This window comes from Notolepis coatsorum (assembly GCF_963971535.1).
Source record: "Notolepis coatsorum genome assembly, chromosome: 20".
Classification (NCBI taxonomy): Eukaryota; Metazoa; Chordata; class Actinopteri; order Aulopiformes; family Paralepididae; genus Notolepis; species Notolepis coatsorum.
The window spans coordinates 37947779-37970378 of NC_140184.1; the positions used below are offsets into that span (position 1 = coordinate 37947779).

The 22600-nt window shown below is 40.6% G+C and overlaps 1 protein-coding gene across 1 annotated transcript; it reads left to right on the forward strand.

Moving 5' to 3' along the window:
• The first annotated feature begins 11903 nt into the window (after positions 1–11903).
• Positions 11904–22111, forward strand: LOC311247345 (uncharacterized protein). Its single transcript, XM_084337711.1, has 4 exons — positions 11904–11994; positions 13583–14499; positions 18698–18868; positions 21261–22111. Exons 2-4 carry the CDS (start codon positions 13599–13601, stop codon positions 21380–21382), a joined length of 1194 nt encoding a protein of 397 aa, XP_084193837.1. The 5' UTR covers positions 11904–11994; positions 13583–13598; the 3' UTR covers positions 21383–22111.
• Positions 22112–22600: the final 489 nt, after the last annotated feature.

The following is a 22600-nucleotide window of genomic DNA, read 5'->3' on the forward strand; positions in this document are numbered from 1 at the left end:
ACAAGATCAGGAAAAGGGTGAAAGCAGCGCTCCCGGTTCCAGCCTCTCAACCCCTCCACAAAATACGACCAGGGGATTTTGTGGCCATTAAAGATTTTAGGAGGAAGAACTGGCGATCCAAACGGTGGTTAGGTCCATTTCAAGTTCTTTTAACCACCCATACGGCTATCCGTGTTGCAGAGAGGCCATCCTGGGTTCACGCAGCCCACTGTAAAATCTGTCCGAGCCACACAGAGGCCTCTGATAACGCTGAGTGAACAAATTAATTAGCAATTAACGTGACTTGTATTCTTAGCGGGATGGGGTACTCACTGACTGTGCGTGTTACAAAGGTCACCTGTTTTTATTTCTCATTTCTTACATCCATCATACTTTTGTCACTCATGACATGCAGGAGGGCAATAGCTGGCCTCAGACTAGGGCCTGTGTTTTTCCCCTTAGTGATCATGTGTATTTTCTCAATTTCAAGCACGACCACAGCCACTCTTCCGGTAGTGACCTTGATAGAGGGGGAGACGGCCACGTTTAGCTTACCATTGGATGACATGCCGGTAGATATGCGAGATTTTCTTGATGAGAGGAGTAGGGAGGATGCGTCCTCTGAGGATATATTTGGCAAATACATTTGCATAAGCCCTTGCTCCACTAGATCTCACATAATCGCTCACTCCTTACTTGCACGGTATTTTAATGTTGACACTCCTTTTGGTACTAGGTGGACCATCTCTGACTCTGATATGATCAATGATAAGGAGGTTCCCGACTGCCATTCTTCGAAAGGGAGAGGCTCATGTATTAACCTGGCTATAACAGAGAAAATAGATGACGGTTATTGGGTATTAGGCATAGAACGTGCTGGCAAGGATATCATGGTTGTTTTCAGAGTCCTGGTGGCAGGGGGCTCAAACACCCTAGACCAATGTCCGAGGACCACCCCACTTCCCCCCCAACCAGGCGACCACCCCACTCCCCGTGTTAGTGATATGCAGGGACCGGAGTTCCACGCGAACGACAATTATTGGCTCAGTTGGGCAAAGTATACGGCTCAATATCACTTACAAGATGACTGCTATGTTTGTGCAGCAGCCAGACCAGCGCTGGCTACGGCTCCTTTTCCCCTAAATGGAACCAACTCACGTGATGCATCTGAGTGCATGTTAATGTCCGCCGCGGCCACTGTAACAGATCCGGTTCTGTCCCGGGCTCAACCTTCTTTTTCCCATTCCAAAGGCCATTTCATCACCACCGCCCTCTACATTTGCACAGGGAGATTATGAGTGTTTCACAGCAATAAGGTCTGGGAAGAGTAGCCCTAGAGGTAGATTCCCTTATTGCACTTCCACTTGGGTGATGGGGGAGAATGACATTTCCTCATATTCCACTTCGGAGGGGGCTCCCTCTCGGTTGTCACAGCATGTTCCTACACTGTCTAACTTTGCGCCCCGAGCTAGGTCTGACGTGTGGTGGGCTTGTGGCACTGCGAAAGGTTTGATAGAAGTTCTCCCCGCTGATTGGTCAGGCACATGTAGTCCAGTGATGTTAACAATACCCGTGTTCATAGGTAAACTTGCTTCCATCGAACCCCTCACAGCTAATCATGTGAAGAGGTGTGGTCTCTCTCCGCCAGGGGTCCCTGTTTCTCCCGTTTGGTTTGATTCCATTATGGTACCCATGATGAGTTTAAGGCCAGGAGTGAGATAGCAGCGGGATTTGAATCCATTTTTGTTTGGCCTACTATTAATAAGAACGTAGCCTGGATTAATCTAATATTTTTTAATCAACAGCGGTACCTGAATTTGACTCACTCTGCAATTGAGGGGGTGGCCGAGCAACTCAGTGCGGTTTCTCTTATGACGTGGCAAAATCGTATGGCGTTGGACATGCTGCTGGCTGAAAGGGGAGGGGTCTGCGTGATGATAGGGGTCACCTGCTGCACCTGGATTCCTTCGGACACAAGTCAGAATGGTTCGGTGCACAGGGCTTTGGAGGGGCTACGCTCACTCAAACAGGAACTGGCTAGTGATCCTTTTTCAGGATATTTTGAGAATCTATTCGGTAAATGGAAGAGGCTGGCTGCCACAATAACCACTGCGGTTTTGGTTGTTGTGATTTTATTTGTGTTTGTTGGCTGTTGTGTGATACCTTGTGTCAAGGGCCTTATCAACCGAGTGATAGACAGGGCAGTGGCAAATACCATGGTTAGAGCTCAAATTTCTCTTTCTCCTTCCGCTCGTTGTGACACAGGAGAGGGGGAGGCTTCAGATTCATCTGAGGATGAAGACAGTGTGTGATGTCTATTTTCCTTTATGTGACAACTTTAGGCGAAGCACTCTGCAAGATTTGAAGTAGAGCCGCACACACTGCCAGAGACACATAGCCGACACATAGTCGACACATTCTGGTACATTATTTCTTAATATTTGGCATGTTGAATCGTTTGATGCTGGAATTAGTGTGTGATGTATTTTCTCTTTTTGTTTTCCGAGGGAGAGATGGGGCGTGTCCTGCTGTTCCATTCCCACCCGTGGTTGGCTTACGCGGGGAGCAGACCGGGCCGGCTGTGGACGCTTTCCCAGCCCATGACTGCCAGACCACGAACAATAGGATGGTGGGTGGGGGGTTGATTTTATTTTTTTGATAGGTCGCATCCGTGGGTGGAGACAGGCTTTCGAGCCCTCTCGGGTGCATGATTTTTTGGCACGGCGGGGCACCTGTATAACAGGGATCTTTTGCTGCCCATTGAAGTTACAGTGCATAAAAAGCCCCCCACAGCGGCGAGAAGATGAGGGGTAGCTAGCATAGTGTTGTTCGTGGTTGTCAAGCTCTGGTTTGTCTACCTGTGAGATGTCCCATCGGTTCGGGTTTTTTATTTTTTTGGAATGGCGTGGACGTGCCCTGTTTCATCTCCGGATTCTACAATGTCAAGAGGCAAGTTGTGGTTAATAATACACATTGGAGATTGTGTTGTCTTTAGAGTTCCAGAATGTTATTGTGTCTGTCAGTTTTGTTTTTAAAATGTCCCTTTCTTATTATTCTTATTCTTATTCTTATTATTCTTCTTATTCTTATTATTCTTCTTATTATTCTTCTTCTTCTTCTTCTTCTTCTTCTTCTTCTTCTTCTTCTTCTTCTTCTTCTTCTTCTTCTTCTTCTTCTTCTTCTTCTTCTTCTTCTTCTTCTTCTTCTTCTTCTTCTTCTTCTTCTTATTATTATTATTATTATTATTATTATTATTATTATTATTATTATTATTATTATTATTATTATTATTATTATTATTATTATTTCTTATTATTTTTCTACTTATTATTATTATTATTATTATTATTATTATTATTATTATTATTATTATTATTATTATTATTATTATTATTATTATTATTATTATTATTATTATTATTATTATTATTATTATTATTTTTATTATTATTTGTATGATTATTGTTATTATTATTATGATATGTTTTTTATGTGTATATGTTCTCTGGTCTTCACTATTTTAGGAGTTTTCTTTGGTTGATAAAATTTGTGGAAGGTTATTTTTCTGCAAAATACTTTCCTGGGGTTTTGTTGTTTTTTCCAGCCTGGTGGTTGGTGATATCTGTAAGAGCCTGGACCTGTGTTGTGTTGTGACCAGCGCCGGGATGCTGTGCTGTGTTCACGACTTGGACATTTCATCACCTCACGGTTCACGACTGGACATTCCATCACCTCACTGGGATGGGGATCTGTGTCTGTTCACCGTCCCTCATCCTGGCCGCCATTATATGTAGGCCGCTGTCTCCCTCTAGGGGTTGGTGGTGGTAGTTGTTTAATATGATAATTATTTTTGTTGTTTATGTGGTGATAATGATTGATTATATTATCAGAGGTGGGATTGTCGTGGAAATATATTATCATACCATTGTGGTGTTGTATGGGAGGGGCTGCCATCATATGTCAACGTAAGGTGTGCGTTTCTCTTTAAGAGAAGCACCTATTTTAGCCAGTCACAACAGTATTGGTTGTATCCTTGTAAAGTGTATTAGACCCTGGAGGCTATAAGGCCGTAAGTTACACTGTTATGGGAACTGCTTTGTTTACTTAAAATACAGTCATAATAGGTCATTTCGGCCAACCCTCAGGGTAATTTTCCAGTCCCTTCCACGTCATATGCATGTATTAACTGTGTATTAACTGTGTTTTCAAACAGGAGCTCGCTCTCACTTTGTGATCAGACATTTGTTTACATGGTCTGATTTCCAACTGGGCATTCCTTATCAATTGATCAAGTGAGGAATTAAATCTATCTTCTATTTCTTATTTCAACTTTGGACTTAGAAAGTTATTTGCTCATATTATATTATAAATCTCCCACAACAGGACTAAACGATGAGCCGTTTACAAATAATAATAGGAAGAAAGTTTATTTCACCATGGCCACAAATGAAAGGACAGTTTATAGTCAGAGACAATATGTTAACACATTAGCGTCTGGCCATAGACTGACCAACAGTTCTGTTCAGACATATGTTAAATACACAGTTGTCAGACATAACATAATATCAGATATGATGATGAAGGTAAACAAAAATGGTTCTCAGTCACTGGAAGCAACAACAAAGAAGTTATGGCTGGGGAGATGTCGGAGTCTTCTTAAAGAGACATACACACATTAACCAGTCAAGCTGGTCACACTGAAAGTCACGCTGTATAACATGATATCTCAACACAGATCTATAAGGACATGATAATATATTCCACGACACACCTTACTTGTGAAATATATACAGTATTAAATAGCCATAATGGGTTGGATGGCCTTCTCTGGTTCAAATGTGTAATCATAATTGGTATTTGTTTATTTTTAAAACCATTTTTGGTAATGACTGGTTGGTTCTTAGGGTTCCCCGAGTTTGCGCTGAACTAGTGTAGTATATTTTTGGACAAAATATACATATTTTAGAGGGTTATTGTAAATCTACTTGTGACCCCTGACATTGCTGAAGCCACACAGAACAGCTGAGTCAGGGAGTCATCACAGGAACTCGCAAGCCACACATGATTCATTCAAATACAGTAACAATGGATGAAGATAACACTTAGTTACTAAGCAACCAAAGTAAGAGAATAGAAACAGATTTGAATGTCTTGATTACTTTAAACACCTAGCCCTGCCTCAAAGGAATTCAGAACAGAGGGGAGTCACCCCCGATGGCTAAAGAACAATGGTTCGGCCAGAAAACAGGGACAGCATTCAAGTCACAGGGAAATGATAAGCCGCTGTGTCAACAGTAGTTGAGTGAGTGGTTAGACTGCTCTTGGAATTCTCCTAGACCACACAGACAAATGGTTAAAATCAGGATATTGAAAATGTAAGTTCCTATAGTCAAGGAAACTTTGATCAAATGATAAATATCACTGACATTAGGTGGTCAATATAGAGAACATTTTGATATTAAATTAGGCCTAGATTAAGAATGAATTTACTAAAGGGCTAATCTATTGTTTATAAATAATTGAGTTGTCTATCAATATAACTGATCCATTTAAGATAATTAATTAGAAAGATCTGTTTTAAAGAAAATAAGGTAAAATAAGTACAAATACCTGAAACTAGGAAGCAATCATGTGAAATGTAAGGTAATGGCTTATTCTGATCTTAAAAAGGAATGTTTCATATGGAAATGTGTGTCCTTGAAAGAGGAAGCTGGAACTGTATATATTATGTGTTATAAATGTGATAGTAACAATGTATTAGTCTGAAAATGAAATTGTAAACTGTGAATTGTGCTTAGGCTGACAGTTAGACAAGCCACGCCTATTTTTTCAAAGTCAAACTGAAACCATTGTTGATTGGAGGAATACCTGGGATGAGGTCACTAGCCTGTGATGTCATCACTCTGCAATCTGGGCCTTTATAACTGCGGCCCCAGGACTGTGAGGAGCAGATGAATGAAAGAGATGATTGAGATTGCAGAAGAATATTTTGAACAAAGCCTCAACCACGCTTCATATCCACGCCGCTATACCGAAGAAGATCACGGACGACGGTGCTGACCATACCAACGAACATTCTTGTAACAGTAGTTTGGAGATCCAACGCAAACCTTGAATATTGTAACCATCCAGTGTTTTTGAGCAACTGCAAGAAGTTATTAAGAAGCCGTTATTGTATGCTTTGGTTAATAAACTTGCAAGAGAAAACCAGGAGTGCTTGTCTGGACAACCCATTTTTAAGAAGACTTTGGGATCAGAACAACGCTAGTACATAGAACATTGTATCTAAACCAAGATACGACACTAGGAAAAACATCTTTTTCCTTTGATGCTTCCAACACCTGGAATGCGGGCCCTCATTCATCAACGTGACGTAGAAAGTGTTCTATTTCCATACTTAAGCACGGAATTTAGAATCTGTGCACGCACAAAAAAAACTGGATTTATCACACGTGCGTACACAGGTTCTACACACACCTGTCTTGATAAATATGACTTTGATCCTACGTTTGAGCTCGTGCACTGTTTTAAGTATTTGCATACCAGAACCGCCCCGATTAACCATATACGGTAATGGAATACCCCCATGAAATGTGGAAAAATGGACTAAGCCGAGGAAAGCGTGTTATGAGACAGGCTGACAGACGTGTACACGTACGGTGATGTCGGATATGATATCTATTAACCATTGCTGCCTGGGCAGCGCAAACACTAATAAAGACCGTGCTGGAATATGACTGCCTTTTCCCGTGTTGTTTGATTAATACCCAGGGATTAAAGTTCTCCTCAATTTTATTCCAAATCGCGATGGATTTTCCGTCAATTTTCTACCTGCTGCATATGATTTCTAGAGGCATACTACAATCTATTTTGATGTCAGTATTGGGTAGCCTATATAAACAATAATACGAGAGCATATACAAGAACAATGAATCTCACTGCATGTATGATGTAGCCTGCCTTTCAATACATGAACTTGAATTCCATCATGTTTGTGTGCGGGACTCACAAGGCTGTTGTCACAATGGGTGGTACCGGTACAGTACTAACAGTCTACACCAGGGCTATTCAACTGGCGGCCCGCGGGCCAGATCCGGCCCGCGGGATGATTCTGACCGGCCCGCCAAAGATTACATGATAAAAAAAAAAAAAAAAAATTTAAATATCTTTTATTATTTAAATTTTTTTTTACTTTTTTTTCATGTCAACGTTAACACGCACAATTGAGCCAAAAGTCACTCAATTAATGACAGATTTCATTGATAAATTGAGGGAAAACTTTGCAAGTTGATTTGATGAATTTGACATGTCCAGATAATTGATGCATTTTGTGAGCAACCCATTTGCCAATGTAGCTGCTATTTCCACAAAAGGACAAGAGTTCCTTGCATCACTTCACATTGATGAAGGTCTCCTGCAACTTGAAATAATTGACATGCAAGCATCATCTGCTCTGAAGCAGGCACTTGAGAATGAATCCACCACAACATTTTGGATAAAGTGTATTCATGTCAAGACATTCCCCAAAATAAAAACGCTGGCAATATCTGTGCTAACAATGTTTGGCTCAACATACACCTGTGAATCCAGTTTCTCTCACATGAATGCCATTAAAACAAGCAACCATGCCTCCTTGACAAATGAGCATTTGCATCACTGTTTGCGGGTAGCCCTCACTTCCTATGAACCCTCTTTCTCTGCCATTGCCCAGTCAAAGAAGTGCAATCGCTCTCATTAGATGTGTGTATGTAGGCTAGGCCTGTCTGCCCCCCACCCCCCTGATGTTTGAGAGTTAAGAGTCGACAATAAGTGCTAATAAGATGCTGTGATTTGCTGTTGTTGCACAGACATGAAGCACTTTTTCATAAGCTCAGCTGCACTATAAATGTGTTTTTTTGTTCAAGTGTTGATGTTAGAATGTTCATATGCACATCATGCACTTGTTTGTTTTTTATTTTATTTTTATATTGAAATGTTGAAGAGGAGATGTTGCAGTTGTTGCACATAAATGAAGCACTTTTTTTGAAAAGTATACTACTTTTGCAATGTAGTTAAAGGGGATCTTATAAATGGCCTTTTTCAGTGTTTAGCATTGTTTCCTAGATATGTGAACTTATATGAATATGATCTATGTCTCTAATTCTCATATTGGCGCATTCTTCCAATTCTCCTCTCACAATATTCACCCTCACTGAACTGAGTCATCTGAAAATGTGCTGATTTGTGATGTCAGAGAGACACTGCTGCATGATAATCAGCTGAGTTTCCACACAGTTCCCACAGTGGTTGGAGCCCAGGCTCAAAACATGTTTTTGAGTACTTGATTAGAAATACAAAACAATGAATTAAAAAAAAAAAATATTACAGAGGTGTTCCATAAACCCACAGGAATTGTGTAAAAGTGCCCAAATAGTGAAAGAAATAGTAAAATAGTTCCCCTTTAAATAAAAGTTGTGAAAATGTGGTTGCGTGTTGTGTCAAGTGTACATATATTCATAGCACGGGGAGGCGCCGTGGCAGTCCGGCCCCTGGCCCCTTGGGTTTCTGACAATGTGGCCCCCTGAACAATTTAGTTGAATAGCCCTGGTCTACACAATATTACAATGGACCATGCCATAGCCTATGTTCTATTATGACATGATCTGTGACGACAAATGTTCTAGAATGTTTGATTAAGATATCATACTCTGACAGCATGCCTATGATCAACAAAAACGCGAACTTGAATCCCATCATCATATTTACATAGTCTGTCCACTATCTGGTGTCATTGCAATGCGTTTTTTATTCTTTCTTATACAGTAAAAAGGGGGAAGAACACTATATCGTGGGTGTTCATATGACTTGTATTCTGCTTACAGCTTCGAAATTCCACTTGTTTCGTTTAACGTAAAGCCTTTTTAATATAATCAAAACGTTCCCGTGTTTCTGCGGTCTGTGCGCAAAATAATAACGAGTTGAGCTACGCGGAGCGCAGTCAGTCAGTACACCCTGTATATTCTGATAACGCTATATAAACCATGCTGCATTCATTCTGAGAGAAAGATCTATTATTCCAAATGCTATTTATAGGGTTTTGACCATAATTACACTACTGTTGCTATTTTACAATGAACTATAATGAATTATGGTTCATACAGAACATGCCAGTGTTGAAACTAATGCACAGAAGCTCATTTCCTTGTTGTAATAATATATTCTACCAACGGGCGCCAGGTACGCATGGTCCGAGCTGTGCGTAAATATAAGCACGAAGTCAAGTTCAAGTTGAAATTGATGAATCCCACACTCTGCTTAGAAATGGTCATACGCACAGCTTAAACAATAATGTTAGTGATAGAAGGGAACTCATTTTGTGCAAAAATGGCATTGGCTTGCCAATGTTCATGAGGCAGAATTATTACAATAGCCCATAATACATTTTCCCAATGATAAATCCCTATAATTATGGGTGGACCACACGGGAAACTAAAGTGACGTCAGACTACACCTCCCTATAGCAGCCTTGTAATCATTCTGCACGCCCCAGCGGCATGGAGTGACATAAACAAATAAAGTACATGGAGTTCATATTGAGTGTACTGACAATGGTGTTCTGGGACATGTTGTTTCTGTTATTTCCTAATACAGCCTAGTTGCTGCAATAATCCTTTTTTGTCCACTAGAGGGCAGCAAGGTGACAGAAACCCAAATGTAAACAAACACATCTCATTTCAGAGCCGAGGTTGTGCCGGACGAGAAGAGCTCATACTGTAGCTGTTTCACAATGTTTCATTGCTGATGGGAGAGTGTTGTTTTGTTCAGCCCAACATGGCCCAACTCTGTACTTTAGCTTAAAGCAATATTTCTTCAAGAAAAATTTCCGTAATTTAAGTATTTAAGTAGTTTTAGGACCATGTGATATGATAATTAGAAAGAAAACATTCATATTATGACAAACAAATTAGACTGACCTTGGAAACTAAAAATTCCCTGGTTGTGAGAATTTCTAGCTGCAAGCCCTGCCTACTTTTTAATAATTTTTTGCTTCAAGTGAACAAATTCAGTCAGAGTATCGGTCACTTGTGAGACCCTATACTCTTTATACCCTATAGTACTTTTTTGTTTTGGTCTGACCTGTGGGTTGGAGTTTAGTAACTTATATACTGTGAATTTCTCCAGACCTCTCTTGCTCGAGCCTTGGGCAGCAATAGCAACCTGTAAACAAAGCACAGTACCATGTTGTCATCTTTAGCCTAGAGGTCACTGTTTGACAACATTATTGATTGATTGATTGAAAACTTTATTAACAGATTGCAGAATGGGTACAGTACAGTACAGCTCAATACATACAATCATTACAGATTCTACCTTTAAGGGAATATAATTGGCCAGTGTTCTATGATTTACAAAAACATGTTTATTATTTTCTACAATGAAACAATGAAGTGTTTATAACCAAAATAACATACTGTAAATAGAGCCACTGATAAATTCCCTCTTGGTGTGTTCAGACATCAGTGGCTCTCAGCTATTTGTAACTGGTTAGATGAAGCCTTATTATTACACACATACTGTATCCTTGTTGTGGTCAAAGGCCTGATTATATAATACAAATAATGATACATAGATATCCAGTGGATATACTTGGTCCCCAAAGACACAAAAGCTAAATATACCAGAAAAGCTGATACATTGCCTCAATTCTACTACATTTTGGGGATTGGAATTCCATTTTGAAACATGTAATGCCTGTTCATGATGTTGGTGTATTTTACTTACGTCGTCATCATATCATATGAAGAGTGCCACTTAAACCTACCCACTGTGCCATTCAAATCAAATAAGTGTTATATGGTCTGCAGTAACTGTGTTAAAATAGCAAAACCAGTTCATGATGAGCATAGAACCCAGTGACACGGGAAGGGGGGATGCTGCAGGGGCTGCAGCACCCCCACCTGGCAGGGAGTTGTAACTGCAAGGTTGTTTTGGCTTTTATTCCATTGTAATATCCTACTCAATGTCAACGGCACTGCAGATTTACCCTACTCTTGGAATTAGGAAAAGTTCATTACCGGCCAGATCCTCATAGGGGCGCTGTCTCGATAATGCAGTGTTCCCTGTTATACAGACCGGTGTTTTAGGCATATAAACAAAGTAATTTAAAAGCTGTACCGGGCGTGTGTAGATTTTTACCAACCCACTTGCCAAGACGAAACGTCGCATTTTGCTGCATTAAGGTAAGACAATGGTTAATCTATTATTGGATGCCTTCATTTGAACACTTAATTTGCACTAAAAGAGTGGGTCTCGCCTTGCATAGCCTAGTGGGTGACGTGTGTATATTGACAAAAAAGGAAGAAAATTGCGCGATGCGCGGTCATTGCCTCGCCTTCAACGCACCCGCCGCCTATCACGTTATTATATCACTTATCTCCACACCCCCAACTCTGACTGACTTCCCGCGGCCCTGATAGAACCTGTAGTTTCACATAGCCACAGGTCAGCTGTTGCCAGATATAACTCACAGACAAAGGCATGGATGAAAGCTGAGCTTGCCAGCTTCTTTTCTGTTGCTGTGACGACAGCAGCCATTCCAATGACACAGAGTAGAATGCTCTGAGGACCTGTGCACACAAGCTCCACCCACTGCGGGAATTCACAGATCTATCCTCGCAACCCAGAAACCTGGCAACCAATGTCATTAAAATCAACATGTTTACATAATAGGAATAGGTGTTAACAAACTGCTAAAGCCCCACCACCTGCTCTTCTTTTCGTAGCCAGACCATTTTCATCCGTATCCAGTGTGAATGGACACACATGAATGAAGGAAGGTGTGCTGCCAGTATTGGCAGGTGTATAAGCAGGTCGAGCAGGTTCCTAGTCCCTGAATGCCACACTATGGCCCTCCCTTCCCCCCCCCCCCTTCTCTCCAGGCCTATTGTTGATTCACTCTCATACATTACATTAGCTGCTCCGAGGAGAGATTTCACAGCCTGTACACCTTGCTCTCACCTGCTACAGACCTATAAGGTAGGAATCTGCTGTGCTTTTTCTGAGATACATATTGCAGATGGTTGGATTTAGCTGAAATTATTTTATACAAGTTTTCATTCTTGGTATTATAAAACAAACTGCTGCAGATCAAAGAACACCAACCTCAACCTCTTAATTAAACAGAACGATGGTTGTGTAACGGTAGAGTACACCTCTATTGGGATAACATAACATAAGCTAAACTAATCTGTCCATCGTTTTCTCACCCGAGAAAGAGGACTGTATAACATTCACTATGGATAGTGACATCAAAGCTGTACTGCATGTTTATTTACTTTTCCCTTCAATTAATTATTGTGTTTTTGGCTTCTGAGGCAGCTGCTATATTCCTGTTTCCATCTAAATGAAGGACAATGCATTCACCTCTGTTGCTCTTATTCTCACTCTGTCCTGTCCCTCTGTAGTCAGTTTAGTAGGATACCGTAAATCACTCATCCTATTGCATAGGAATAGCATCAACATGACCTCTGTCAACAAGTCTAAAGATTACTTTTTGTTTATCTGTATCAAAAGCCATTTAATTGTGTGAAAAATGCTCCACATAATGGAATTCATTGCGTTGACAAGGCAGCCCAATTAACTTTCACTATAGCAAATCACATCAACAACAGCAACACTGTCACAAACTCACTCAGCTGAATAACATTAGGAACATGTATTCAATTCCACGCAATTATCTATTTGGCAATAGTTGAGGTTGTTGCCCACAAAACTCATTTACGAAGTTTAAAAATTCGATAAGGAAATGGCTTGATTAAAAAACAAAAACAATTGATTGATTGATTGAATTGATTGAAAAGTTTATTAACAGATTGCAGAATGGGTACAGTACAGTACAGCTCAATACATACAATTGTTAAGAGGATGCAGACCTGAGAAAGACGGGGGGGGGGGGGGGGGGGTGCTTCCATTCAGAAAAATCAATTGCCCTCCAAACTCTGACTTTAAAAATTGAGGGAAACGCCAAACCGATACCATCACCATCTTATCATATGATTAATAAAAATTGATTTGTGTTTCCATTAAAAGATAACGATAGAGGCAAATCAGCCGCTGCTCCGTCCCTATAAGGATAGTGCTTTTCTGTGTGTACAAAGAGACAAATATTCATTCTCAACTGGCAGGCCACTATTTTCTTAATAAACCGAGGATGGGAGATAAGGAAGAGTAGCTGTTCAAATAAATTGTCCAATCTGTGCCAGGTACAAGTAAGATTTTTGAACATCTGTGATCATTTCAAACATGTGGATTATTGCATGCTAGGGAGTGAACAAACACATTTCAAGCTTTTTTCGTATGGCTTCTCTGAGCTTATTCAAGCTATGTATTTGAACATACATACCATTGTGATTTGACATTATTTGCTTCGTTATTTCTAATAGCTGAACAGATATTACTGGAAACATTAAGAAAATAGACGTATATACACTTTATTTTATTAATGTCATTTATTGCATTGTGAATATATGAATTGACACTGAATTTGACACAGGCAATATATCATTTGATTTAACTGATGAAATTAAATTATATTTAATGTGCTTGTTCTATTTCTTTCCCACAGAGCAAAAATATATAAAATGGGACTATATTTCAAAATCACAATAGGGTCTCTCCTGCTTCTTCAAGCTTGTCAAACTGTTTCGCTCGAAGAATCGACTGCTTCTCCCAAGACAATTGATCCAAAATGGCTCCGTGTCAAACCAGTTGACAGCAAAAAGACTGCAACAGAGGGGCAAACGGGAGAAGACCGGGAGTTGGACGGGGCTGATATGGAATCAAGTGATGACAATATGATTGGTTTAGAGTTCAACTCTATGTCCAGTGGAGAAGGTGGGGAAACAGACAACCTAGATGGGGACGCTAATGTGACCTCTGGCGGTGTGAGCATTATCACCACCACCATGCTTCCTGTATTTTCAAATGAGACAGCCGAGGACCCCGAACCGCCAGAAATGACAGTTTCCCAACACATGACAACAACAGTTACCACAAGCCAAATCAATGAAACGGGTGAGGAGGAAGAATCTCAGGAGTCGGCCACGGCCCTTCCAGACTCCATCACTCATCCCATCACACTCAATTATACAGCATCTCCTGATTTCTCCAACAACACAGATTTACAACAGACTGCCCTGGTTCCAGAAACCACACAAGAACCCAGTCCAGGAACAGATGTGGATAACAGCACAATCAATGCTACAGAGGACACATTCAATGCTACAGAGGACACAGTCAATGCTACAGAGGACACAGTCAATGCTACAGAGGACACAGTCAATGTTACAGAGGACACAGTCAATGCTACAGCTACAGAAGTTCCCCAGACACACAAGCCGTTCACCACAGATTCATCTGCCACAGAGCTTCCCTCTGAGACTACAGTGGATGAAATGACCCCTGCCGTGGTTCCCAGCACAACCGCGGTAGATAACATGACAGACTCAACGGACTCATTCTCAGGGAGCAACTCAGAAAGAGGTATGGTAGAAGTTTCAGGTGTCAGAAAATCTGGTGCATGCTTTGTGTCCAGAGAACTTCTTTGTCTGTTGCTACTAGCAACCTGACATTGGTTTTAAGATATGCACATACAGTATTTGTTAAAGGGTAGGCACAAAGATAGGTACCGTACAAAGAAATAAAAAATGTTTATGTATAGACAGATACAATTATAATTTGTAAGGGTACCACCCATTTTATTAAGAAGCCTATCTGGTTTGTCACAAACAGTTTTTCCTGACTGGGTCAATTCACTTCAATTCAAATGTAGGCTTAGCACAAATAGTTTGCTGATGATAGGGTATTCATTCTCAGTTATTTGTTAAAAGGTTGGATAGGCAATCTTCTTGTGTCAAAAGCCTTTCAACATTTGTATTCTGAAGAACATACGCCTGGTAGAATATCCACCCTGTGAATTGATTTAAGTGTGAACTGACCTCAACCATGCTCCTCTGTCATGTGTTATGATGGTTTGATGGATGTAGGCACTCATCAGAGTCAGAAAGAGCAAGTAAAAACATTCACAACCAGATTCTACTATTTAATATCACTTTACAAACGTTGATGGTAACCTCACACCTCTGGCTCCAAGGCACGTTGGTTATATAACCAGTGCTTCTTTCACAGCTCGCTTTATTTCCACTCGTTCCCTGACCTACATTTACCTGCATCTTTTTTCTCTCTCCATTGCTAAAGCACAAATGCCCCTTCTTTGAATGGCCCAGGTTGGGTTGAATTTCAGGTCCTATTGGCGTATCCGCAAAGAGTGGCGGGTCTATTACAGACACCTTCTTAGCAGGACAATGGAGCTCTCTGTTAGCCAAACAACAGGAAAGAGTGGGTCAGTGACTGAATGCTACTTAATGCTACCTCTGTACAGGGGGCGTGAGACCATTCTACCATTTCTAGGACTAGATCAAGGGGATAGGAATTGATCAAGGGGATAGGAATTGACTGGGCTGTTTGTGATATGCGTTGTTAATGTTAATGGCCATTCAGAGCAACCCAATGAGCTTTGCTTGGAATGGCTTACGTTCTCTAATTAATACAATAGGTTTGACATATGCAATTCCGGCCATGACTAGTTATTTGTCATTGACCCACATAGAGGAAAATTGCTGTTACTGGATTGGAAAACAATATCTAGATTAGAATGTCTGATATACTCTAGATCCTTGGCAACAATCATTGAAATAAAATAGGCTGTGTACATTCAGTACGGCTCTATAAGTATTTTAACTGTTAAGCTGTAGCCCTATTTTCAGAAAATCCGCCTAAAAGTACATGCCCAAGTAAATGGAAGATTGCTCCACTTCTACAAGGCTATTTGCAAGTTATTGGTATCTAGGAACATCTATGGACCTCAGGGAATGTATTCCCAGTGTCAGAAATATTGTGTCTGTTACTATGCTTGAGTAAATCATAATGAAAGAAAGGAGAATATACATTGCATCTTTGACAGTGAACCATGCTAACATTGAGGTTCTTCTGATCTCAGTTTTTTTTTACGATAAAAGAGCGATAGAATTCGCATTATTTCGATCATATTTTCTGATTAAAAAAATTACCATCGGTAAACAAACGTAGTGCTGAAAATATACACATTGACTGCTGTTTTGATATGGTTAGGGTCTTTCCTCTTGGCTACATTTAAAAAATAAACACAACATTAATTAATACGGTCTGTATTGATTGATTTATGATAAAACAGCTGGGTCCCCCAATTGGGGGACCTTACTTAAGTACTAAATTAATTTTAATGTATCGCTGCAATCATGTTTGTACATAAAACATATAGTTTGAGTAATTATACTTATATAAGAAATACTATATTTTATGTACATTTACATTTAGTCATTTAACTGGTAGAAAGCATTTAGCTAACAGAGAATAGCATAAAAGAGATTAGGTGTGTTCATTGATATAATAATGAAATATTATATGATTATTCTATTTCTGTGGGTGTGTCATGTTGTCACACAATAGCTAATCATGTTGGCATGGGCTGATCCCTACCACACCTTGAATCTTTTGTGATTTATGCCGAAAGGCTGTAATGACACACATTTAAGACGTTGACCTCTGTGTACTGTGTGTCCTATTTCACATCTGTCAATATTATTATTAACACAAAAGTCATTAACACATTTATTATTTAATACCAAAGTAAGGGGGGGAAAGTACAGATAAAATGAGTCAGAGGAGCGCAAAGTGCCGCGACGTGCATGCGCAAGCGTGCGTGACAGCCCTGCGCATGTATATCGTCTGGTCTTTTGTGAGTCAATGTGTACTCAGATATTTGTGATCGACACTGTGTGATGAAATGGGCTCTGCGCATAACCAGCTGCTTTACCACACTGAAGTGAGGTGGCTATCTCGAGGCAGAGTATTACATCGCCTTTTTGAACTCAGAGAAGAGGCGCAGATTTTCCTTGCAGACAGAAACAACCCATTGGCAGAATCTAGGACATAACACATTAGCATACAGTATGTGTGAACCCTGCAAATCCTATAAACTCACTTATATATTTTCATGATTTAACAATTAAAAGCTCCAATAAAAAGCTTTTATTTGGTTTTTAAACAGTAAAAATGTCAACTTTCAATATCTGTTGTCATTTTGTCTAAACATGCATCCTATAGCAACCTATGTGTGTAATAAGCACCTTTTACATATTCATTTCTTAAAAACGTTCAACGTTCCAGATTTTTTTTTTTTTTATCCACCTTTTCTCCCATTTTCTATATTTTCTCCCATCCCAATTTCGTATCATCCAATTCAACCCTCCCCTGTCACGAACGCTGTTTCGTGCCTCCCACAAGCCGGCTGCAATGTGGACTAAGTCATACATAGCACAAGTCCCCTCCGGTACTTGAGGTAACAGCAGTCGCATCTTTTCACCTGCGCAGCTCGATCTCTCAGTGACGAGGAGTAACGCGTGGGAGGCTCACGCTGCCCCCGACACTTCCTGATTCTACTGCGCAGGCGCACCAACCGACCTGTAGGAGTCGCTGTCCACAACGCCCGATCCCCACCCATCAGTTTCCCACCCCCTAATACGGCCAATGTGTATTAGTATGAACGACCAGCTAAACTGAAAGCAATGTGGAGCGCTGGGCTCGGCGTCTCCGCATTCGTGGCGAGCGCCTTGCCCACTACGCCACGTAGCCGCCCACGTTCCAGAAAACATTTAAGCTCCCCTGCTGGGGAATGAACCCAGGGCGCTTACATGGGAGGCAAGTGCCTTTACCTCAAAACTACCAAGAAACTGTTTCCTGATAGCCTTGCCCAAACCCTAACCGTAACGACACTGTTACCTTAAACTAACCATAACCGTTGAACCCTAACCTTAACCCTAACTTCATATCTTAACCATACTGTAACCGTTAGTGAATGTTAAAACTAACCTTAACTGTAATCATAGTATTGCTATGTATACATCAGGGTTTGAGAATGACTTAGTAAAGTGGACGACAATTAATGTTAGTTCGACTCCCGGTCGTGATGTTTGTTCAGAACTTTTGCTGATACAAAACATAAATATATTACTTATAGCATGTATCTAGCAGTTGAAGGAGGCCTGCCCAGTGTATTCTCTGCACTGATTGCATGTATCAAGCACAAGTTACAACATGTCTTCATTTGACTTCCCTGTGTGAAGTGATTCATGATTACATTTCTGAGAATTACTCATTTTGAACTGAACTTTTAATGTGTCACCATTTGGCTTAAATATCTGTCCTGAAGCCTGCTGTTAGCATCTAAATGTGGGCCACATGGCAGATCAGTCGCCCCATTGAACTCCATTATGTCTTCCAGACCCCACTTGAGTGGTCAAATATACTGTAGATCTTTGTAATGCATGTTCTCTGTGGACTACTTTTAACCCCAGTTAGTTGATACACACTTTCAGCTCAGCATATCCAAATGTTTTCAAAGAACTTTTGTGTTTTTGACACGTGTTAATTGCATTCATTATGCTAGTGTAAATTATACAGAAGTGTACAGCTGTCTAATTAATTTTACTCTACAGAGAGAGCACCAATCGTAAACATTTTCAAACACATTTCAACGTCATTTACCAAGGAATTAACCCCTTCACAATGTGAACACTGTTTATCAACATTCTAACGGCTTGTTGTTAATAATTCAAATTTTGTTTGTTTATTTTTGCGGAAGGTTTGTCATCGGATTACAAGAAAAATACGAGGAGCAAAGCATGGGGTGCAATTTTAGGAACGGCAGTGGCTGTGTCTTTTGTGGGCTTGGTGGTTTATGTCATCCTGAGAAAGAGAAACCAGAGGGATTTCAGTCACCGGAAATTGGTTGAAGAATTCACCCCAGATCCAGGTAAACCCACTAACATACCAATTCTCCCCAAACCCACTGACATATCGCAGGACAAAGTAAAAAACTACTAAATAATAAATATAAATAAAAAGTCAGTATTTACAAAGATTTATAATTTATTTAAAGTTGCATAATTTATTTAACGATGCAAAGTGTCTACAGTAACATCCTCTTTTGCTGTTAGCAAGCCTTCACACTAACATTAGAGCTGCTATGTCAGGTATCTGAAACAGCTCACACAGGAAGTGCTCAGACATTTGACTTAATAAGCACAAATACCTGGACATACAATTACTCTAGTAAACATTTAAGTACCACATTGAAGTACTTGCTCGTAAATGTACTTAAAATGGATTTCCGAGGGACTTTATTAATAGACAAGTCCAAAGATCCTTAAGTGGACATGCTGCATGTGCAAAGCGCTCAGAAGATGCTTTAGTTTATATGGAGTGAGCAAAACAAGAGACTCACAAGAGATGTTTGGACAGCTGGATATGGGGTGTAGCTCCAGATTCTGGGCCCCATGAAAGAATGTATTTGTAGGCCCCCAGTGAATGCGAGCACGCGTTAGCGCGCGAGCGGGAATTTTTTTGGCCATTTTTTTATTGATGAAAACGCATAATATGGTTTTCACCTATACATTCGGATCAGCAGTTCAGCACCTGCACTGTTGGTGGGTGAGCCTAGTAAAGGATGTCGCATTGCGTTCATCTTCAATGAATGGACCAATGCAATAGTCTACCAAAGCCCCCCCTCTCTCTCTATATATCTCACACACACACACACACACACACACACACACACACACACACACACACACACACACACACACACACACACACACACACACACACACACACACACTTCAGAAAGAAACATAGTATCAATGAGAGCATCAATAATACACCTGAGTGATGTCTAGTAAAAAAAAAAAAAAAAAAAAAAAAAAATTATTTTTTTGGGCCCCCCCCCAGTGCTGGGCCCTTGGAATCATCCTAAGCTACCCCCCCCCCCAGCTACGCCCCTGTGTGACCAGTAAACATACTTGGATAACTTTCATACCGATACTTTTAAACAACTTGCTCAGTTTATTTGGGAAGGAAAAGAGCATGATTTACCGTAGTGAGGCATGTTGTGTTCTGCAGCCAAATGATTATGATTTATGATTCCCATTAGCTGATGCAGAACATCAGCAATTTTTTCTGGGGTCCACACTTAAAATATGAACACATAGGGCGGCCGGGTAGCACAGCGGACTAAGCGTCTGTCTACCACCGCAGAGACAGTGGGATCGAATCCAGCTGCCGCGGTACCTCCGGCTTGGTCGGCCGTCCATACTGACACAATTGGCAGTGTCAGCGGGTGGGAAAGCCGGTGGGTGGGTCCTGGTCGTTGTAAAACAGCGACTCCTACAGTTCGGTCGGGGCGCCTGCACAGCGAGGGAAGGATCTGGGGGAGGTAGTGTGACCCTTCCACACGTTACACTCCCCCAGTGAGAGTCCGCGCTGCCAGGTGAAAAGAAGCGGTGGGCTGGCTACACATGTGTCGGAGGAAGCATGTGATAGTCTACGCCCTCCCAGACCGACGGTAGGGGGGGGGTAAATGCGCAACGACCAGGTAGGGGATTGGGAATTGGCATAACGACTAACATTGGGATGGGAGAAAAACGGAAAAAGGAGGGGGGAAAAGATAATACAAAAAATATATATATATATATATAAACACATGATAGATAATACATTTACAGGCAAAACAACCAAATGATTACATTTTAAATGGCATGGAAATACAAGGATGGACTAATCTTTTATGGCGAGTAGAGGGCTATCAGCTTCACTGATTATAAGTGACAGTCTCCTACTTATGTTTACTAACTAACTTTGATGCGTGATTGATTTAATTTTTGAGAGCTTAAAGTGATAATGTGTAATTGTGGCACCTGCTGGCTGTGTGCGATACTGTCACTGTCACACTAGCCAACTACTGTTAGCTGCAACAAATGGTAGCTGACCTTAAATTAAATTATTGGTAGCTATTGTTAGCCCTAATGGTAGCTAACAGCAAAAGAGAATGTTAGACACTTTGCATTGTGGGGTAGATTAAGAAGACTGAATGTCATCAAACATAGGAGCAGCCCATGTTAATACAGCCTCCCATTATGTTGAATAAGCACATCATTTAATGGTTCAGTTTACCTGTAAAAGTGAGGGCTGTGTAGACTAAACCATTGAATTACCTGCTTATTCCACATACAGTGCGGTGCCTATTGTCCAAAGCATCTTTGGCAAAGTTTTAAATGATGGAGGCTACTGTATATCCATGCATACCACCATTGCCATGATGAGAAATTCAAAGAAATTGTTGTAAAGAAGTTTTTTTGGTCTAATTTCAGTTCTCAGGCTAGACAACAGCGAGCCCCTGGACTTGAACTATGGCGGTTCAGCCTACTACAACCCAGGACTCCAAATGGACAACATCCAAATGGACAACTATCCAAGGGGGCACAATAACTGAAGAGACTCCAAGACCAACTCAAGTACTCTCTTGATAGAAAATCTGCCAATATGCATAATTGCATTTGGTAATCAATCTACGATTTTGGGAGTATAGAAATAAGACTGTAAGAACAGCAAATGACATTTGTGGACTGTGCATTATGTTGGCATTTGCAATGTGGTCTGGCCAGCCACTTTGAATGAATACTTACGTCAGATAATATATTGCATTGATCATTTTTGTATTGTTATATTAAACACACAAATCTGCTATGGATACAGCATAGTAATAGCCAAAATGTAAAAGGCTTAAATGTTAGCTATATAAGTATGTTGCCAAAATTGCAGTTTCTCCAATATGAAGATATGTATTCAAAGGAAGAGAAACACGCTAACAGTTCACTTCCACTACCACTGTATGAAGGAATACAACACATCTTTCTCTCACTGACAGATATGTATGAAACTGCCCATCATTTTAGTTCATTTGTACAGTATGTAGCAATAAGAAGGGGGTGGGAGGGCCATGGCACTATTTTGTTATTTATAGATTAAGGCTTTAGTATTCTGTAGAATTGTATATCTGGTGTTAAGGATTACTCAGTAGCAAAAACAAGTGCATTATCATAATGAACTGCTCAAATCTTCTGACCTGACAGTTAAGCTTTTCACATATTTAATGGATGTGATGTTATCACAGTTGAAAGATGCCACAGTGTTGTTGGAAATAATCATGATTAAAGCGGCAGGAGAGAATGTGGTTGACTGCACCACTGTTCCTTTATCACCTTATTTAGTCCTGCCCAGTTTCCGTGTAGTTCTATTTCTGTTTGCTGAACTTCATGGCAAAGATGCTAGTTAGTGTGGATACCCCCCCCCCCCCCCCCCCACCATTCCCCCATTCCCCCAATGACCGGATCATGCCACTAGGAGGCCCTGGAGCAAGAAAGTGCCATGGGCCCCCCTGTCCCTGAGGAATTGGACATAATTAGGGGGGGGGGGCCGTGGGCATGCTCCCTGTGAAGAGAATGTTTTCAAAAGCTAGCTCTGGAATACTAATTTATACAGCCTTTTGATGAGAAATATCTGACAAAATCGGGGGCTCCTGTATGTTTCTAGATATTGGAATTCTCCCGGAATGCTTGGTCGGCAATCCAGGCATGCCCAAACTAAATAAATAATACATCCATATGGAGAAAACTACTGTACTTAGATAAGATAAGATAAACCTTTATTA